This window comes from Bombus vancouverensis, chromosome 10, assembly GCF_051014615.1.
Source record: "Bombus vancouverensis nearcticus chromosome 10, iyBomVanc1_principal, whole genome shotgun sequence".
In the NCBI taxonomy this organism is placed as follows: Eukaryota; Metazoa; Arthropoda; class Insecta; order Hymenoptera; family Apidae; genus Bombus; species Bombus vancouverensis.
In genome coordinates, this window is record NC_134920.1 from 8,918,489 (window position 1) to 8,931,419 (window position 12,931).

The 12,931-nt window shown below is 27.3% G+C and overlaps 5 protein-coding genes across 7 annotated transcripts; 2 read left to right on the plus strand and 3 right to left on the minus strand.

Annotated features, from left to right (window-relative positions):
* The first annotated feature begins 21 nt into the window (after positions 1-21).
* On the plus strand, positions 22-2,173 carry LOC117156957 (putative peptidoglycan muropeptide transporter SLC46). Of its 3 annotated transcripts, none has more exons than XM_033334519.2 (6): positions 22-151; positions 399-659; positions 718-1,067; positions 1,128-1,407; positions 1,492-1,674; positions 1,753-2,173. In XM_033334519.2, the coding sequence occupies exons 1-6, from the start codon at positions 67-69 to the stop codon at positions 1,989-1,991; spliced, it is 1,398 nt and encodes a 465-aa protein (XP_033190410.1). In that variant the 5' UTR covers positions 22-66; the 3' UTR covers positions 1,992-2,173. The 3 variants fall into 3 exon arrangements, with proteins under 3 accessions (XP_033190410.1, XP_076478159.1, XP_033190411.1); XM_076622044.1 differs by having other exon boundaries at positions 23-151; positions 490-659; XM_033334520.2 differs by having other exon boundaries at positions 106-241.
* Positions 1,994-3,209, minus strand: Sptr (Sepiapterin reductase). The gene is made up of 3 exons (XM_033334527.2): positions 2,975-3,209; positions 2,585-2,898; positions 1,994-2,511 (listed from the first exon to the last, which is right to left on the minus strand). The coding sequence occupies exons 1-3, from the start codon at positions 3,207-3,209 to the stop codon at positions 2,269-2,271; spliced, it is 792 nt and encodes a 263-aa protein (XP_033190418.1). The 3' UTR covers positions 1,994-2,268.
* A 22-nt stretch (positions 3,210-3,231) lies between these two features.
* Positions 3,232-4,104, minus strand: LOC143303232 (uncharacterized). Its single transcript, XM_076622058.1, has 3 exons — positions 3,792-4,104; positions 3,469-3,647; positions 3,232-3,371 (listed from the first exon to the last, which is right to left on the minus strand). The coding sequence occupies exons 1-3, from the start codon at positions 3,940-3,942 to the stop codon at positions 3,264-3,266; spliced, it is 438 nt and encodes a 145-aa protein (XP_076478173.1). The 5' UTR covers positions 3,943-4,104; the 3' UTR covers positions 3,232-3,263.
* A 666-nt stretch (positions 4,105-4,770) lies between these two features.
* LOC117157087 (ras-related C3 botulinum toxin substrate 1) lies at positions 4,771-9,055 on the minus strand. Its single transcript, XM_033334799.2, has 3 exons — positions 8,328-9,055; positions 7,904-8,115; positions 4,771-7,802 (listed from the first exon to the last, which is right to left on the minus strand). Exons 1-3 carry the CDS (start codon positions 8,632-8,634, stop codon positions 7,503-7,505), a joined length of 819 nt encoding a protein of 272 aa, XP_033190690.1. The 5' UTR covers positions 8,635-9,055; the 3' UTR covers positions 4,771-7,502.
* A 131-nt stretch (positions 9,056-9,186) lies between these two features.
* Positions 9,187-12,436, plus strand: Pisd (phosphatidylserine decarboxylase). Its single transcript, XM_033334795.2, has 6 exons — positions 9,187-9,940; positions 10,109-10,238; positions 10,308-10,578; positions 10,698-10,931; positions 11,011-11,299; positions 11,380-12,436. Exons 2-6 carry the CDS (start codon positions 10,198-10,200, stop codon positions 11,787-11,789), a joined length of 1,245 nt encoding a protein of 414 aa, XP_033190686.1. The 5' UTR covers positions 9,187-9,940; positions 10,109-10,197; the 3' UTR covers positions 11,790-12,436.
* The last annotated feature ends 495 nt before the right edge of the window (positions 12,437-12,931 follow it).

Below are 12,931 nucleotides of genomic sequence, written 5' to 3' on the forward strand. Positions count from 1 at the left end.
TTTTATGTGATATCAATTTATACTGTTGTGGTATTATTATTTATAACACAATTCTTAAAATATAAGATGGAAAACGCGATCACAGGATGGAAGCGTTATATGCTTGTACAACCATCTATGATGATACTAATAACTGCTCAAGCAATATCAAGTAATTTTGATATATTTTATATATCATATGAATGTTAATTAGATTATATCATGTCATGTATAAATATCATGTACAAGATATTTAACATATGTAAGAAGATATCAAATCATTATTCTCTTCCATATATTTTTATTTCATGTATAAAATAAATATTTGTATGAAATTTAATTTATTAGCTTATTAATATATTTAAATGAGTAAGCTATAAAGTGAATTGTAATTGACATTACTTTGATTTGAATTGTAGGTAATATTCTAACAGATTTAGTAGTATATCGTACTTGTAGTATAGCATTAAATATAAATAAAACAGAATGTTTACTATTACATGAAAATAGTAGTTCTGCGGAAGCCTTGAAGATAGATGCTCAAGTGCAACCCAAAGCCAGCTTAATTTTAATGACAAAATCAATTATTGAAAGTGTCATACCTGCTTTTTTATCTTTGTTTTTGGGACCATGGAGTGACATTTATGGAAGGAAGTCTATCATGTTGCCTGGCTATGTCGGTTAGTATTATGTGCTTTAAAAAATAGACATGTATTCAATGTGTGATTTATGTCATAGGCACATCATTAATGTACCTTCTTCTTTCCTTCATAAGTATTTGGGATGTCAATCCATGGTTTTTATTAATTGCATATATTCCATATGCATGTTGTGGAGGATTTGGCATAATTTTATTAGGTACTATATGTTATCTCACTGATATATCAAATGAACAAGAAAGAGGCTGGCAATTAGCTTGGATGGAAGCTTTGATATCTGTTGGTATTTTGACTGGTATATTGACAGGTCCTGTTATCTTTCGAGCATATGGATATACAGTTGTATTTGCTATTGCTACTATATGTTGCATTGTAGCAGGATTGCATATTTTTTTTTTAGTTCCTGAGACTATATGCAGCACAAATTCAGTATGTATTTTGTAATGTCTTGTATATATGCTGTTATTAATATCTTTTTAATATTTGTAGATAACTGTAAAAAGTTTGTTCGATATACATTTGGTCAGGAAACTTATAAGTACATGTACAAAAAAACGCAATGGTTTTGATCGATATATAGTTTGGTGTTGTATAGCTTGCATTATTTTAATGGTTATTGCTTTACAAGGAGATATGACCATTGGCTTTTTATTTGCAACTGCCAGACTTGGTTGGGATGTAAATAAATATTCTATTTACTTAGCTACAAATATTATATTTTCAATTCTTGGTATAATATTTGGAGTAAAACTTTTTGTAACATATGGAGGTATAAATTAAAATTTGTATGTACATCAAATATTTTTAGAGAGTTTGGTAATTAAAATGTTTGAGTAGAGAAATATTTTCATAGGACTTTCTGAAGAAGTGACAGCTATATTGTCATTATTGTCTTCTTTGAGTGGTTGTCTAGTACACAGTTTTACATTGAAACCTTGGCATATGTACCTGTCTGCAGTTGTAGGAATGTTTGGTGGCATCACTAGTCCTATGATCCGTGCTATAATATCCAAGTCAGTGCCATCAGAGGATACTGGTAAATATTGTTAAATAAGAAAGAAAGTATAAGTTTTCAGTATGAAATTGTGAGAATAATATTTACAAAATTCTGTAGGTAAAATATTTTCCATGACAGTATCTATTGAAACATTAACTCCATTGGTGGCAGCTCCTTTGTACAATTTGATTTATTTACATTTTATGCCACCCATATATCCACTACCAGTTTGGTTAGTTTCTGTAGGAATTTATGCTATTGTAACACTTATTTTAGTAAACATACAAATTCAAAATGCAAGAGCTGACTCTATAAGATATGCATCATTGAGACAAAATAATGAATTATTATCATAAACTTCGATAAAAGATGTTTATTCTAAAGAATTGTTACAGTAATCACAAGGTTATAATGGGAGAACTTAGTATCTTCCAGTACAAACATTTTATAATATTAGTTTATATATATATAGCATATTGTTTATACGTTTTTATAATGTAACAATAATATCAAATAAAGTGTAAATCATTTGAAGTAACCCTATAAACAGTTTATTAAAATATTCATTTGTTTGCTTTGTGAAATTTAGAAATGATAAGTGGATACAAATAAGTATCAATAAATTTATACAATTCATAACTCGTCATAATAATCAACGTGATCACCGGATTTATACTTTTGTTCCTTAAGAACCGTTAAAAGACGATTAACTGTTTGTTCACAAGTCAGAACAGTTTTTTTTGTTAACATATCATTGAACTGTGTTTTAGTTTGCTTGTCAGCAACTTCATTGCAAATTTCATAGTACATATCAGTTTCAACTGGTCCTGGTGAATAATTTAAGACGTTGATTTCTGGATTTTCTAATGCAAACACCTGCACAATACATAAATTTAAAAAATATAGAATAAAAATTACATAAATCATTTATACTAATATAAAATATTACTTTAAAGATCATTTCCCGTGCTGCTTTTCCTGAACAATAGTAAGCTAAGCATTTCCCTGGTTGTATACCAAACAATGATGTAATGTTTATAACCAGTTTTTCCGTATTTGTATTTTCATTGAATATTTGCATAATTACTCCATTTAATATAGCAGGAATAAAAACATTTAAGTCATAATAATTATGCCAGACATTAATGTCAGTCAGATCATTTGTATATTGATTCACACGTCCCATCGTACCAACATTGTGTATCACAACTACTCGATCAAATTGATTTAAAACCTGATTTTTTAAAGATTGCATTACAATATCTAAAAAATATATATTTATAATATATGTACAATTTATCCTATGTATAAAATATATGTATAAAATGTATGTATTTACCATGTAATTTTTCTTTTGTTCCTAAAGCTAAATCAGCACTAACGGTGTCAACAGATATACTTGTAGGAATATTTTTTGCTGTTTCTTTCAAAGCATTCAGATTTGTTGCTAATAAAAGTATATGTGAACCTTTCTCTAGGATCGAACCAACAGATATTGCAAGTTGTTTTCCAATTCCACGGCTTGCACCAGTGACTACTAAAAATACCTTTCCTGATAACACTTTGATCGACATTTTTTTAAAGCCTTAGTTCTGTTTTATTCTTTTGTTTGGTAATTTGCAACTTATTTATTTTTTTAATATCTCTGTAGCAATTTCTTCTTGTTGTGCAGATTCACTAACAACTTGTAGAACATCTGCTTTTAAGAGGTGAACTAATTCGCTAGCGGTTAGCGCCTAAAATAAATATTACAAATGTCAAATATAACAATATAATTAATAATAAATACATTTTTAACAATAAATATAAATTATTTATATTTTTTATAATTACCTGTAAATGAGGTGCTATATGTCTTATTAAAGGATTTGATGCAAATTCAATTTCTTCTTCAGTTTCAAGCTTATACCCAGAAGTTATTAAACGTGCAATGGAATCTTCCTTTGCTTCAAATAAGGATGTTACAAGATCTTTCTTTGATGTACCTTTTTGAAGACTTTTAAGTCTGGAATCTATAACATAATTTTACAGTTCCAGATAAGAAATTAAAAGAAAATAAAAGATTTTAATATGGGATTAGAAATTACAATATGTTACATAACACGTATAATTATAAAAATAAAAAAAATAGAAGGTAATAGATTTTTATAACTTACAAAGTTTTTCCAAATATTCCTCTGAATCGGCTAACTTGATATGTTGCGTTTGATTTTCTACAAAAGAATCTTCGAAACAATTTTTACATTTATCATTACTGGATGCTGGAACATCTGTTCCACTCCATGGATCATTAATATCTGTCTTCATCTTTTCCGTAACCAACAGATTTTCATAAATAATTGAACAGAATTCGATAGAATTTACTTATTTTGTTTTGTATAGAATTAACAAATATCTACTTTTCCTGATTTACGATGGTATCTAGGGCATTCTAGGTTACTTAATCGTGTAAATAAGTTACATATATTTATTTTCACTGACATCTAGTAATCAATAAAGTGTCTATACATTATTATCAGAATGTTTTTTCAAATATAACTCTATTAATTTTTAAAGTATTATTTTCTTCGCAAATAGATCTGGAAAAATTTTTGATTGACATATTAATATTTTAGAGTTTTATTTATTAACATGAATATTTGAAATAGATTTTCATTTTCGTAATTAAATTTACGAATTATATTACTTAACGAAGATGTGCAAAGATAAAATTTTAGTTTGAAAATTATGTAATTACGAGTTATTGATAAAATTATGATTTTAAGATTTGGACCGAAAATTAAAAGCTGAGATATTTTCAAATTAAAAATTTCTGAATGTGAAAAAACTATAAGTATTATAAAAATATAAAATTACTTAGAGATTTATAAATACTCTCATTCATAGTTCTGATACATTTTGAGATAATCATTTATAGGAATAGTATCACAACCTTTGTTCTTTTACATATCACTGTTATTAAATATTTTATAATAAATGAATTACAATTTTTTATGTGAGTAATTTATTATTGGTGTACAAATATATAATAAAAAACACTCAACACAAATTTGATATGATCAAAAAGCATAGATTGACATAGAAAAATGTTTACAAAAATATTATTTACTTTATTATATAGTATAAGCAATTAGTAATACTATTTATTACAACATTGAGATATTTCAGTCTAAAATAGTTTGTCTATATGTATGTGTATAACATATATATTATTCCATAATAAATACCATGTTCGTCATGACAAAATGATATGATTTTATATACATTAATTCATATAATATTTATGAATAGGCTTAAGTACTTTCCTTTTTTCATTTATAATAAACATTATGATACAAAAATGTGTTTACTAGGCTGTCTAATAAATATTTTTAAAACATTTTAAAAGCATATAAAAATATTGAATTACAAATATAACACTGCAACTAAAAGAGTTTCATAAATGTAAAATCAAAATAAAAAATGTAAAAATATTAATTTAAAAAAATATAATTGCAAATACTTTTCGGTACACTTTAAGAACTGATACCTATTATACCTCATTTTTCTAGTAATGTATTAAAATGGATATTGTACACATTTCTTAGCAGCAAGAAATTACATAAAAAGATAATATGCATATTATATTTACATACAGACATTAATTGTATGTATACATTATTTTCTTCGCATTTAAAGCATATATTCAATTTATAATGTTAATATCAAAGATCCAGGAACATTGATTCTGTAAGAAGCAGCATAAGTAAAGCTTGAAACTTAATTAAGACAATTAGTTTCATGTTCCGTATGCTTTAAAAATATTGTGTACAGAGTTTGTCAAACTACGTAGTTACAGGTATTTCAAATTTACCCATTTGCAAAATATATAAATTAATTGTCATTTAAAATAAAAAACTGGAGGGTCACCTTTATACTTGTCTAAGATAAATTATTTTAAAATACATCAATTTGAGCAAAAATTATAGTGTGTTCAATTTCGAACGTTAAAAATATTAAAACTGAAGAAAGAGTAGAAATCACAATAGGCAGAAATGTACAAGGTGTCATTACAGTATTTGATTGTAAGAATGTTATATTAATCTTAAAGAAATAACGTTATGAAAGCATTTTTCTAACAATAATTAATCTAAATATTTTCTCACATATTATTTAAAGATATTTATAAAATCATGTTTTAATACTTTTCCTCCCTACAATTAGTAGAAGATACAAAACTTAAATATATTAAAACTCTTAACAAGGGAAGTTTCTGAAATATTTATACGAATTATAAACGACGATACTGTAAATATAAACATTATGCTTTTACCTTTAGGTTAGTCTTTATTCTTTCTCTCTTTTTAATTCTTTTATTATTCTAACTTTACTGTTTCTCAAAAGTAATGGTTAGAACTGAAAAATCTAGATAGATAATATTTGCATTTATTGAACATAAATTCACTTCAAATTTAATTGAACTAATTTATGATATAATTTAGAAGTGGATTAAGACTTTTCAACAGTCTTGTACCTTCTTATGTTTTATGTATAAAAATTATAGAATTTGACAAAATTTAAATTTTATAATCACAGCGCTCACTAACATGTTCAATATTATTTTTTAATATTTCACAGAAAGGTTTTGAATATTAGTTCAGTATTATGCTTCACATATATAGAAAGAACTTGCTTGTAAATAGATAAATTGCTTACGAAGTATATATATCATAATAAAAATGTGTTTTTAAATAATTAATTTGATTTATATGTATAATAACAATGTAATATTACAGTTTCAATGTGACGTACGTATCGTGATGTATTAATGATGTAAATGAAATTTGTAACTCTTTACATTCTATCATTTCAAGTAAAAATTTTCGAATAATATATAATATTCATTAACATATTGTTTTCTAATAAATAACATAGTTTGATTGTAATGTAAGAATGTAAAGAGTTGATATTTGGAAAAATTGTATCAGGATTCCTATTTTATAGAATCTTTGCAGCATGAAAAGCTGTTTAAAATGTTAAATATAGTGCATATTATATAATAATAATAATAATATAACGCGGCAATGATTTGTTTTAAATTCTAAAATTAATGTTCCTATCAATAAAGGAAAAATCACAATAGGCAAGTAGCCAATTACATGCTAGTAACAAAAATATGATTAATGTTATAATAAATTATGCCATATCTGGCTTCAGGAATTTTATGAATGGCGTACGGCTTAGCTATCAGAATATAAATTTTATATCTGTACAAGAAAATAGAAAACTGTGTTTTATATATTTTAGAAAATAGAAAGATTTAACTAATGAAAAAAGTAGAATGTATATATAGAATTATTAACCCCTTAACCTACAACGTCGAGCTGGGCTCGTGGTACGTTTTTCGGGCCAAACATAAGAAACACGAGTTAGACTCGTCGAACATGTTTTTTTCTTGGCCGCATTCGGACGTGCAGATATATTTTTTTGAAAAGATACCTTTAAGAATCTTGTTTAATGCTCAATTGGTAGTAATTATTTATGAAACATCTTGCAACATAAAATTAGTTATATCTTGTATAACTTCAAACACTCAGTCTGACTGATCCTGCCGATGGTTACGGCACACGCTGTTGGAACTTAAATCGTAAGACAAGGGGTTAACCAATTCAAAAAACTATTACTCAAGTACAGTCTATTGAAATTTTAGAAAAATAATCTAATAATAATCTCAGAGTTTGGCAATAACACATGGAAAGTTTGCATATTTTTTAAGTAAAATCGTAGAATTATATTGCTGAGATACTCAGAGAAATTAAAAAATTCCGATAACAAAGTAGTCGCACTTGATCACAGAGAATACTCTAGAGAGTCTAATTAATCAATATTTATGCACCACTAGAAGATTTTTTGCAACAACATAACCATCTGCGCCATAATGGTAAAGGTTTTCTACGTCTATATAATAAACTAGTACCACCTCTTCTTGTGTTAAGAGCACTAACTATTGCTTGGTCAAATGCTTCTTTAAGATCATGTTGAGTTAATGCAGATGTTTCCACGTAACTTACAGCTCCAACTTTTTGAGCTAATTGATGACCCTGTGAACTTGTAATTGGTGTTTGACCATATCTTGCTAATTGTAACATAAGATGTACATCTGATCTTAAATCACTCTTTGTGCCTACCTAAAATTATTATTGTTTCCATTTAAAATATCTATATATGCACACCAATCTTGTAAATATTTTATATTAAAAATAAATACTTCTATTACAAATTTCATTACCAAAATGATTGGTGCATTAGGGCAATATTTTCGTACTTCATTTACCCATCGAGAAGTTACACTATGATAAGAAGAAGGGCATACAACACTGAAGCAGACTAGGAACACATCTGTTTCTGGATAACATAATGACCTTAGAGGATCAAAGTCATCTTGACCTGCTGTATCACATAGCTGAACATTTACTGGTTGACCATCGACATTAACAACCACTGTAACAAATTAAGACATTTGCATGTTTAATATATGTATATAAAACATACATTTTATATATTTATAATTATATCAAGACAAATTCAAATAATTACCCGGATTTTTATACATGACATGCTAAAGAACACACTCACCGTCTTTTTATTACTTTAAATCAAACTTGTCACTATCCGAAATAGAACTTACCAGTGTCATTAGATTTTTAACTAACCATTATAATTATCGAAAGCAGTAGGTACATATTCTCCTGGGAAACCGTTTGTTGAATAAGAGACAACCAGACTGGTTTTCCCAACGGCACCATCGCCTACTAAAACAACTTTGATTCTTCTGTCAAGTGGAATACCACTGTGTTCCGTGCTACTACCATTCGAATTCTGATTCTGTGTCGAGCAAGTTGTACGCTTTGCTTGCAGTTGCATCATCTGTCCATTCTTTAGGAGGGGTTTAGTCCAATTCGTATGCGACGACGGCGGCATTATTTCGCTTTTCACTTTGCTGCAGCCACGAGCTATCATGCATGTACTTCCGAAAAATGTTTTGCATATATAACCTCTATCTAGCGATACAAAATCGATGCAATTGTTGCATCTATCACAAGTTTTTTTTCCGAATCGTCATTTCTCTCTTATCCACGCTGACACTATACTCGTGGCTTTTAAGATCGCGAATCAAGTTTCCGATAAAGAGCACTTCGATACACCCTGTCAAGTATTGTATGTATCGCTCTCGAAAACAATGGGAGAACGTACACCGTCCAGGAAAGATAAAAAAAGAAAAAGGAACTGATCCACCTGCCGCGATGCGGAGCCACCTGTTATTACGCTTTTCTTGTGATGATTACAACCGGTGGCACAGGTACGCTTCACGATTGTAGAAAATTGCTTCTACCTTGATTTTTTCCCCTTTGTTTTCGACCAACATTTTACGTAGTTTTATTTCTTTGGACATTAAGATTGTAGATCTTTATGCATTTATGGGAAATTTGAAAACTCAATTGTGTATATAATACATAAAAATACATACAACATAAAATACTCAGAATATATCGTACTTGTTGCAATGTTTATTAAGTTAAATGATTGCCTTCATACAAATATGAATTTGCGTAAATATCTGCAGTCTATGTATGACTAATTAATTATACCAGATCATATCCTGATTAAAGTTATATAATTCAAATTGTATCTCGTGGTATATGAAAAAATAATTTTGGAGCAATTTTTGGTAGCATATAATGGTAACTGAAAGGTAAAGCAATATGCAAGAAAAAACGTAAAACTTGACGAATAATAATATGTAAATGCTTTAATGTAAATTGTGAAATAAAGATGAAAAGGATTATTGCGTATCGTTGACTATAGGATATGAGAAATGTTTTTATGACATTAGCGATTTTAAATTTTGTAAAGATATTAAGGTATAAATTAGCGGAATAAAATAAAGTAAAATGTATAAGTTCATGTCCAAGCCCAACAAAACATTTTTTAACTATATAAAATAATAATCATATTACAAAATATATATTATGAACGTGTTATATATTGTACAGTTTAATTGAGTAAAGTTTCACTACAGACGATTTCTGTGGTTTCATTAGGTTTCAGCACTGGTATAATATCAGTGGGTTTCATGCATTTAAATAAAATAAGAATAAAAGAATATAATTTTAATATCAAACTGCTAGGTGGCGTTTTATATACGAACAGTATTCGTACAAGTTTGTAGTTAAGAAGATCTTTTGTTCTAATCTATTTTCTTTATCTCGAGTTTTTATAATAATCATTCTTAAGCTACAACTGTTTCTGTAGATGAGTACTTAATGTACGTATGTATAAAAATGTCAAATAAAATATTTCTTGTAAGTTTTTGATATTCCAAATGTATATTTCAACAGGATTAATGTATAAATTTAATTAAAATAAAGATATGTTAAAAATTGTTGAGTATATATGTCTGAATTTTGTTATTTATAAATATATATTTTTGTAGAAATTTGTATATAATTCAAGCTAACCTAAGAGTATAAGGAGAATATAAGAAAGTTTATATATCTCTATGTAATAAAATTTATTTTCAAGATGAATCTTTATAAGATTTATCACTTAATTCAAGATGTGAGGTTTGTAGTCTTTAAGTCTTATTATTACTTTAATAAAATTATTTATCTAATGTTGTTAACATATTTTAGCAAAAACTCTTGTAAATGTTGTATGAATATATATACAAAAAGTAATTTCAAAATTTTAATAAATAAAAAATTGTCAAAGACATATACCTCAAATGTAAGTACTAGTCGATATAAAGATAATTCTTGGTACTCATTTATAAAGCAACGAAAATGGATTGTTCCTTTTGGAATGGGAGTAACACTGTTAACAGCATTACAGTGGAGACATTTGAAAAAACATCCATATACAACTGAGGACAGTAATGTGTACGACCCAATCAATGTTTTTGTGGTATAAATTTTTATTACAATAGCAGCATGATATATTACGTTTCAATTGAACAAAATTTGAGGAAATTAAGGACTATGTATGAACAAGAAAGTTTTGTAGTTAAAATTAAATATTTACAGATAAAATGTTATTATTTCTTGCCATTTCGAGTAATAAGTCGAATATGGGGTTGGATTGCTAGTTTGGAACTGCCAGTTAGTTTAAGACCCACCTTATATGGATTTTATGCAAAAACTTTTGATGCCAATTTAGATGAAATTGATATAGAGTTATCAGATTTTCCAAGTCTTGTTGACTTTTTTGTTAGACCGCTCAAATATGATGCAAGACCTATTGCTCAAACTACAAATATAGTATGTATATATTTTTTACATCAAATTAAGTAAGTCATTTAAATAGAGTAATAAAACGTTATATGTAAATTTATTATAGGTTTCACCTGCTGATGGAAAAGTTTTATATTTTGGACCAGTAACTTCATGTTGTGTACAACAAGTAAAGGGTGTTACTTATAATCTTAGACATTTTTTAGGTGATATAAATACATTTCATTCTGAATGGTCTAAATTTACTAAAGAAGAAGATGATATTTATATAAAATCTCTCTTAAAAGATCCAACAAATCAGCTCTATCAACTAACAGTTTATCTTGCTCCAGGGGATTATCACAGATTTCATAGTCCAACTGACTGGGAAATAGAATTTCGTAAACACTTTCAAGGTTTATTGTTTTTTTATATTCCAAAATCTAACTTTAGTTTACATGAATTAAAATTGGGAAGATATTTTTCTTCATTTCAGGGAAGCTTTTAAGCGTTAATCCTAAAATAGCCCAATATTTACCAGACTTATTTTCATTAAATGAACGTGTAGTGTATATTGGTAAATGGGCTGGTGGTTTTATGGCTTATAGTGCAGTTGGAGCGACAAATGTAGGTTCTATAAAAGTTTACTGTGATAAAGACTTACATACAAATGCTCTTAAGTGGCCTGAAGCAAAACGATGGAAAGATGCTAGTTTAGGCTGTACACGTTTAAGTAAAGGAGAATTATTTGGCGAATTTAGAATGGGATCTACTATTGTGTTATTATTCGAGGCTCCAAAAGATTTTAAATTTTGCGTAGAAGTGGGACAAACAATTAAAGTAGGGCAAGCTTTGAGCGTGTGTACTCCTGAAATTGAAGAAAAACAATATGAACATTCATTATGACAATTAATAACGCGCGTAGCGCTTGACTGGAAATATATTTGGAGAGTAGATACATAAGTTCTAGAAATTAATTTACTGATATGGAAAAAAATGACTTTTTATGATATTACTGTTATCTCAGATAGACTTCAGTGCAAATGATTCTGAAAGAAAATATAATGAGTATTTTATATATTGCACAGTTTGTTAAAAATTTAAATTTTATGAACCTTTAATAAATTCATAAGCAAATTGTAACATAACTAATAATCATTCATAGTTGCCATTTAATATTTGGAGAAATTTAGTTTTTATCAGTGTTGTGTATATGTATAAACATTTTAATAACAGTTCCTTGTATTTTTAAAGTATTAATACATTTAATGTAATATCATCTATTATATGATCATTTATTTTGTAAAACATTACATTCAATGATCATATTTGCAACTTCATAATATACACTCCCTTATGTACTATTTTTAATTTTGTAATTGTTGTAAGGATGATTTTTCAAGTGAAACTAATATTGTAAACATAAGAAATTGTCGCAGTTGTACATCGTATTATAAAGATGGAAGCAATTGCAAATGTTTTCTTAACATCTTTATATCGTTTATATTTTTTAAAAAATAATGTCAAACTCATAACATTGGGAAAATAAAAATATTTAAAAAATATTACATTATAATTATTTAAAGACCTATACTCTTATCCACATAATGAACATGTTTTATATTTTTTATAAAAATAATTATTTATTTACTTATATTATTTATAAAAAAATTATTTACCACGATTTTGAGACTGGATTTCAACTACCCTGGTATTGTTGAACCTTGCAGCTCGAGTCTTTCAATTTGTAATGCTGAAGATCGTTCTTCATAAATCCTTTATGTTTTGAGGAGAGCCAGCATGATCTTCGATTTCAAGGTGGACATTCTCCATTTTGGAAACATTTAACCAATATAAGGTTCTGTAATTTTAAAAATAAGATTGATTATAGGAAGCTTATAATAGTTAAAGATAGATCCCATAGCTTTAGGATCACTTGATGAAGACACAATTTTGCAGTTATACCCATTTACTGTATGGTAATTCAACTTATATCCTATTATTTTTTAAACTATCTTATTACCTTATGTAGTGGCTGATTCGTAAGT

What these genes read in the sequence shown, in the direction of transcription:
- LOC143303232 (XM_076622058.1), bottom strand. Translation starts at nt 3,942, where the DNA reads ATGAAGACAGATATTAATGATCCATGGAGTGGAACAGATGTTCCAGCA. An exon ending in GGAATATTTGGAAAAACTTT is followed by an intron (nt 3,648 to 3,791) that starts GTAAGTTATAAA and finishes ATTATGTTATAG; the next exon opens with ATTCCAGACTTAAAAGTCTT. An exon ending in ATATAGCACCTCATTTACAG is followed by an intron (nt 3,372 to 3,468) that starts GTAATTATAAAA and finishes TATTTATTTTAG; the next exon opens with GCGCTAACCGCTAGCGAATT.
- LOC117157087 (XM_033334799.2), bottom strand. Translation starts at nt 8,634, where the DNA reads ATGATAGCTCGTGGCTGCAGCAAAGTGAAAAGCGAAATAATGCCGCCG. An exon ending in TGCTTTCGATAATTATAATG is followed by an intron (nt 8,116 to 8,327) that starts GTTAGTTAAAAA and finishes AATTTGTTACAG; the next exon opens with TGGTTGTTAATGTCGATGGT. An exon ending in CTAATGCACCAATCATTTTG is followed by an intron (nt 7,803 to 7,903) that starts GTAATGAAATTT and finishes TAATAATTTTAG; the next exon opens with GTAGGCACAAAGAGTGATTT.
- Pisd (XM_033334795.2), top strand. Translation starts at nt 10,198, where the DNA reads ATGAATCTTTATAAGATTTATCACTTAATTCAAGATGTGAG. An exon ending in CACTTAATTCAAGATGTGAG is followed by an intron (nt 10,239 to 10,307) that starts GTTTGTAGTCTT and finishes AACATATTTTAG; the next exon opens with CAAAAACTCTTGTAAATGTT. An exon ending in ATTTCGTAAACACTTTCAAG is followed by an intron (nt 11,300 to 11,379) that starts GTTTATTGTTTT and finishes TCTTCATTTCAG; the next exon opens with GGAAGCTTTTAAGCGTTAAT.
- Sptr (XM_033334527.2), bottom strand. Translation starts at nt 3,209, where the DNA reads ATGTCGATCAAAGTGTTATCAGGAAAGGTATTTTTAGTAGTCACTGGT. An exon ending in AACAAAAGAAAAATTACATG is followed by an intron (nt 2,899 to 2,974) that starts GTAAATACATAC and finishes TATATTTTTTAG; the next exon opens with ATATTGTAATGCAATCTTTA. An exon ending in CACGGGAAATGATCTTTAAA is followed by an intron (nt 2,512 to 2,584) that starts GTAATATTTTAT and finishes TGTATTGTGCAG; the next exon opens with GTGTTTGCATTAGAAAATCC.
- LOC117156957 (XM_033334519.2), top strand. Translation starts at nt 67, where the DNA reads ATGGAAAACGCGATCACAGGATGGAAGCGTTATATGCTTGTACAACCA. An exon ending in CTATATGCAGCACAAATTCA is followed by an intron (nt 1,068 to 1,127) that starts GTATGTATTTTG and finishes TAATATTTGTAG; the next exon opens with ATAACTGTAAAAAGTTTGTT. An exon ending in ACTTTTTGTAACATATGGAG is followed by an intron (nt 1,408 to 1,491) that starts GTATAAATTAAA and finishes ATATTTTCATAG; the next exon opens with GACTTTCTGAAGAAGTGACA.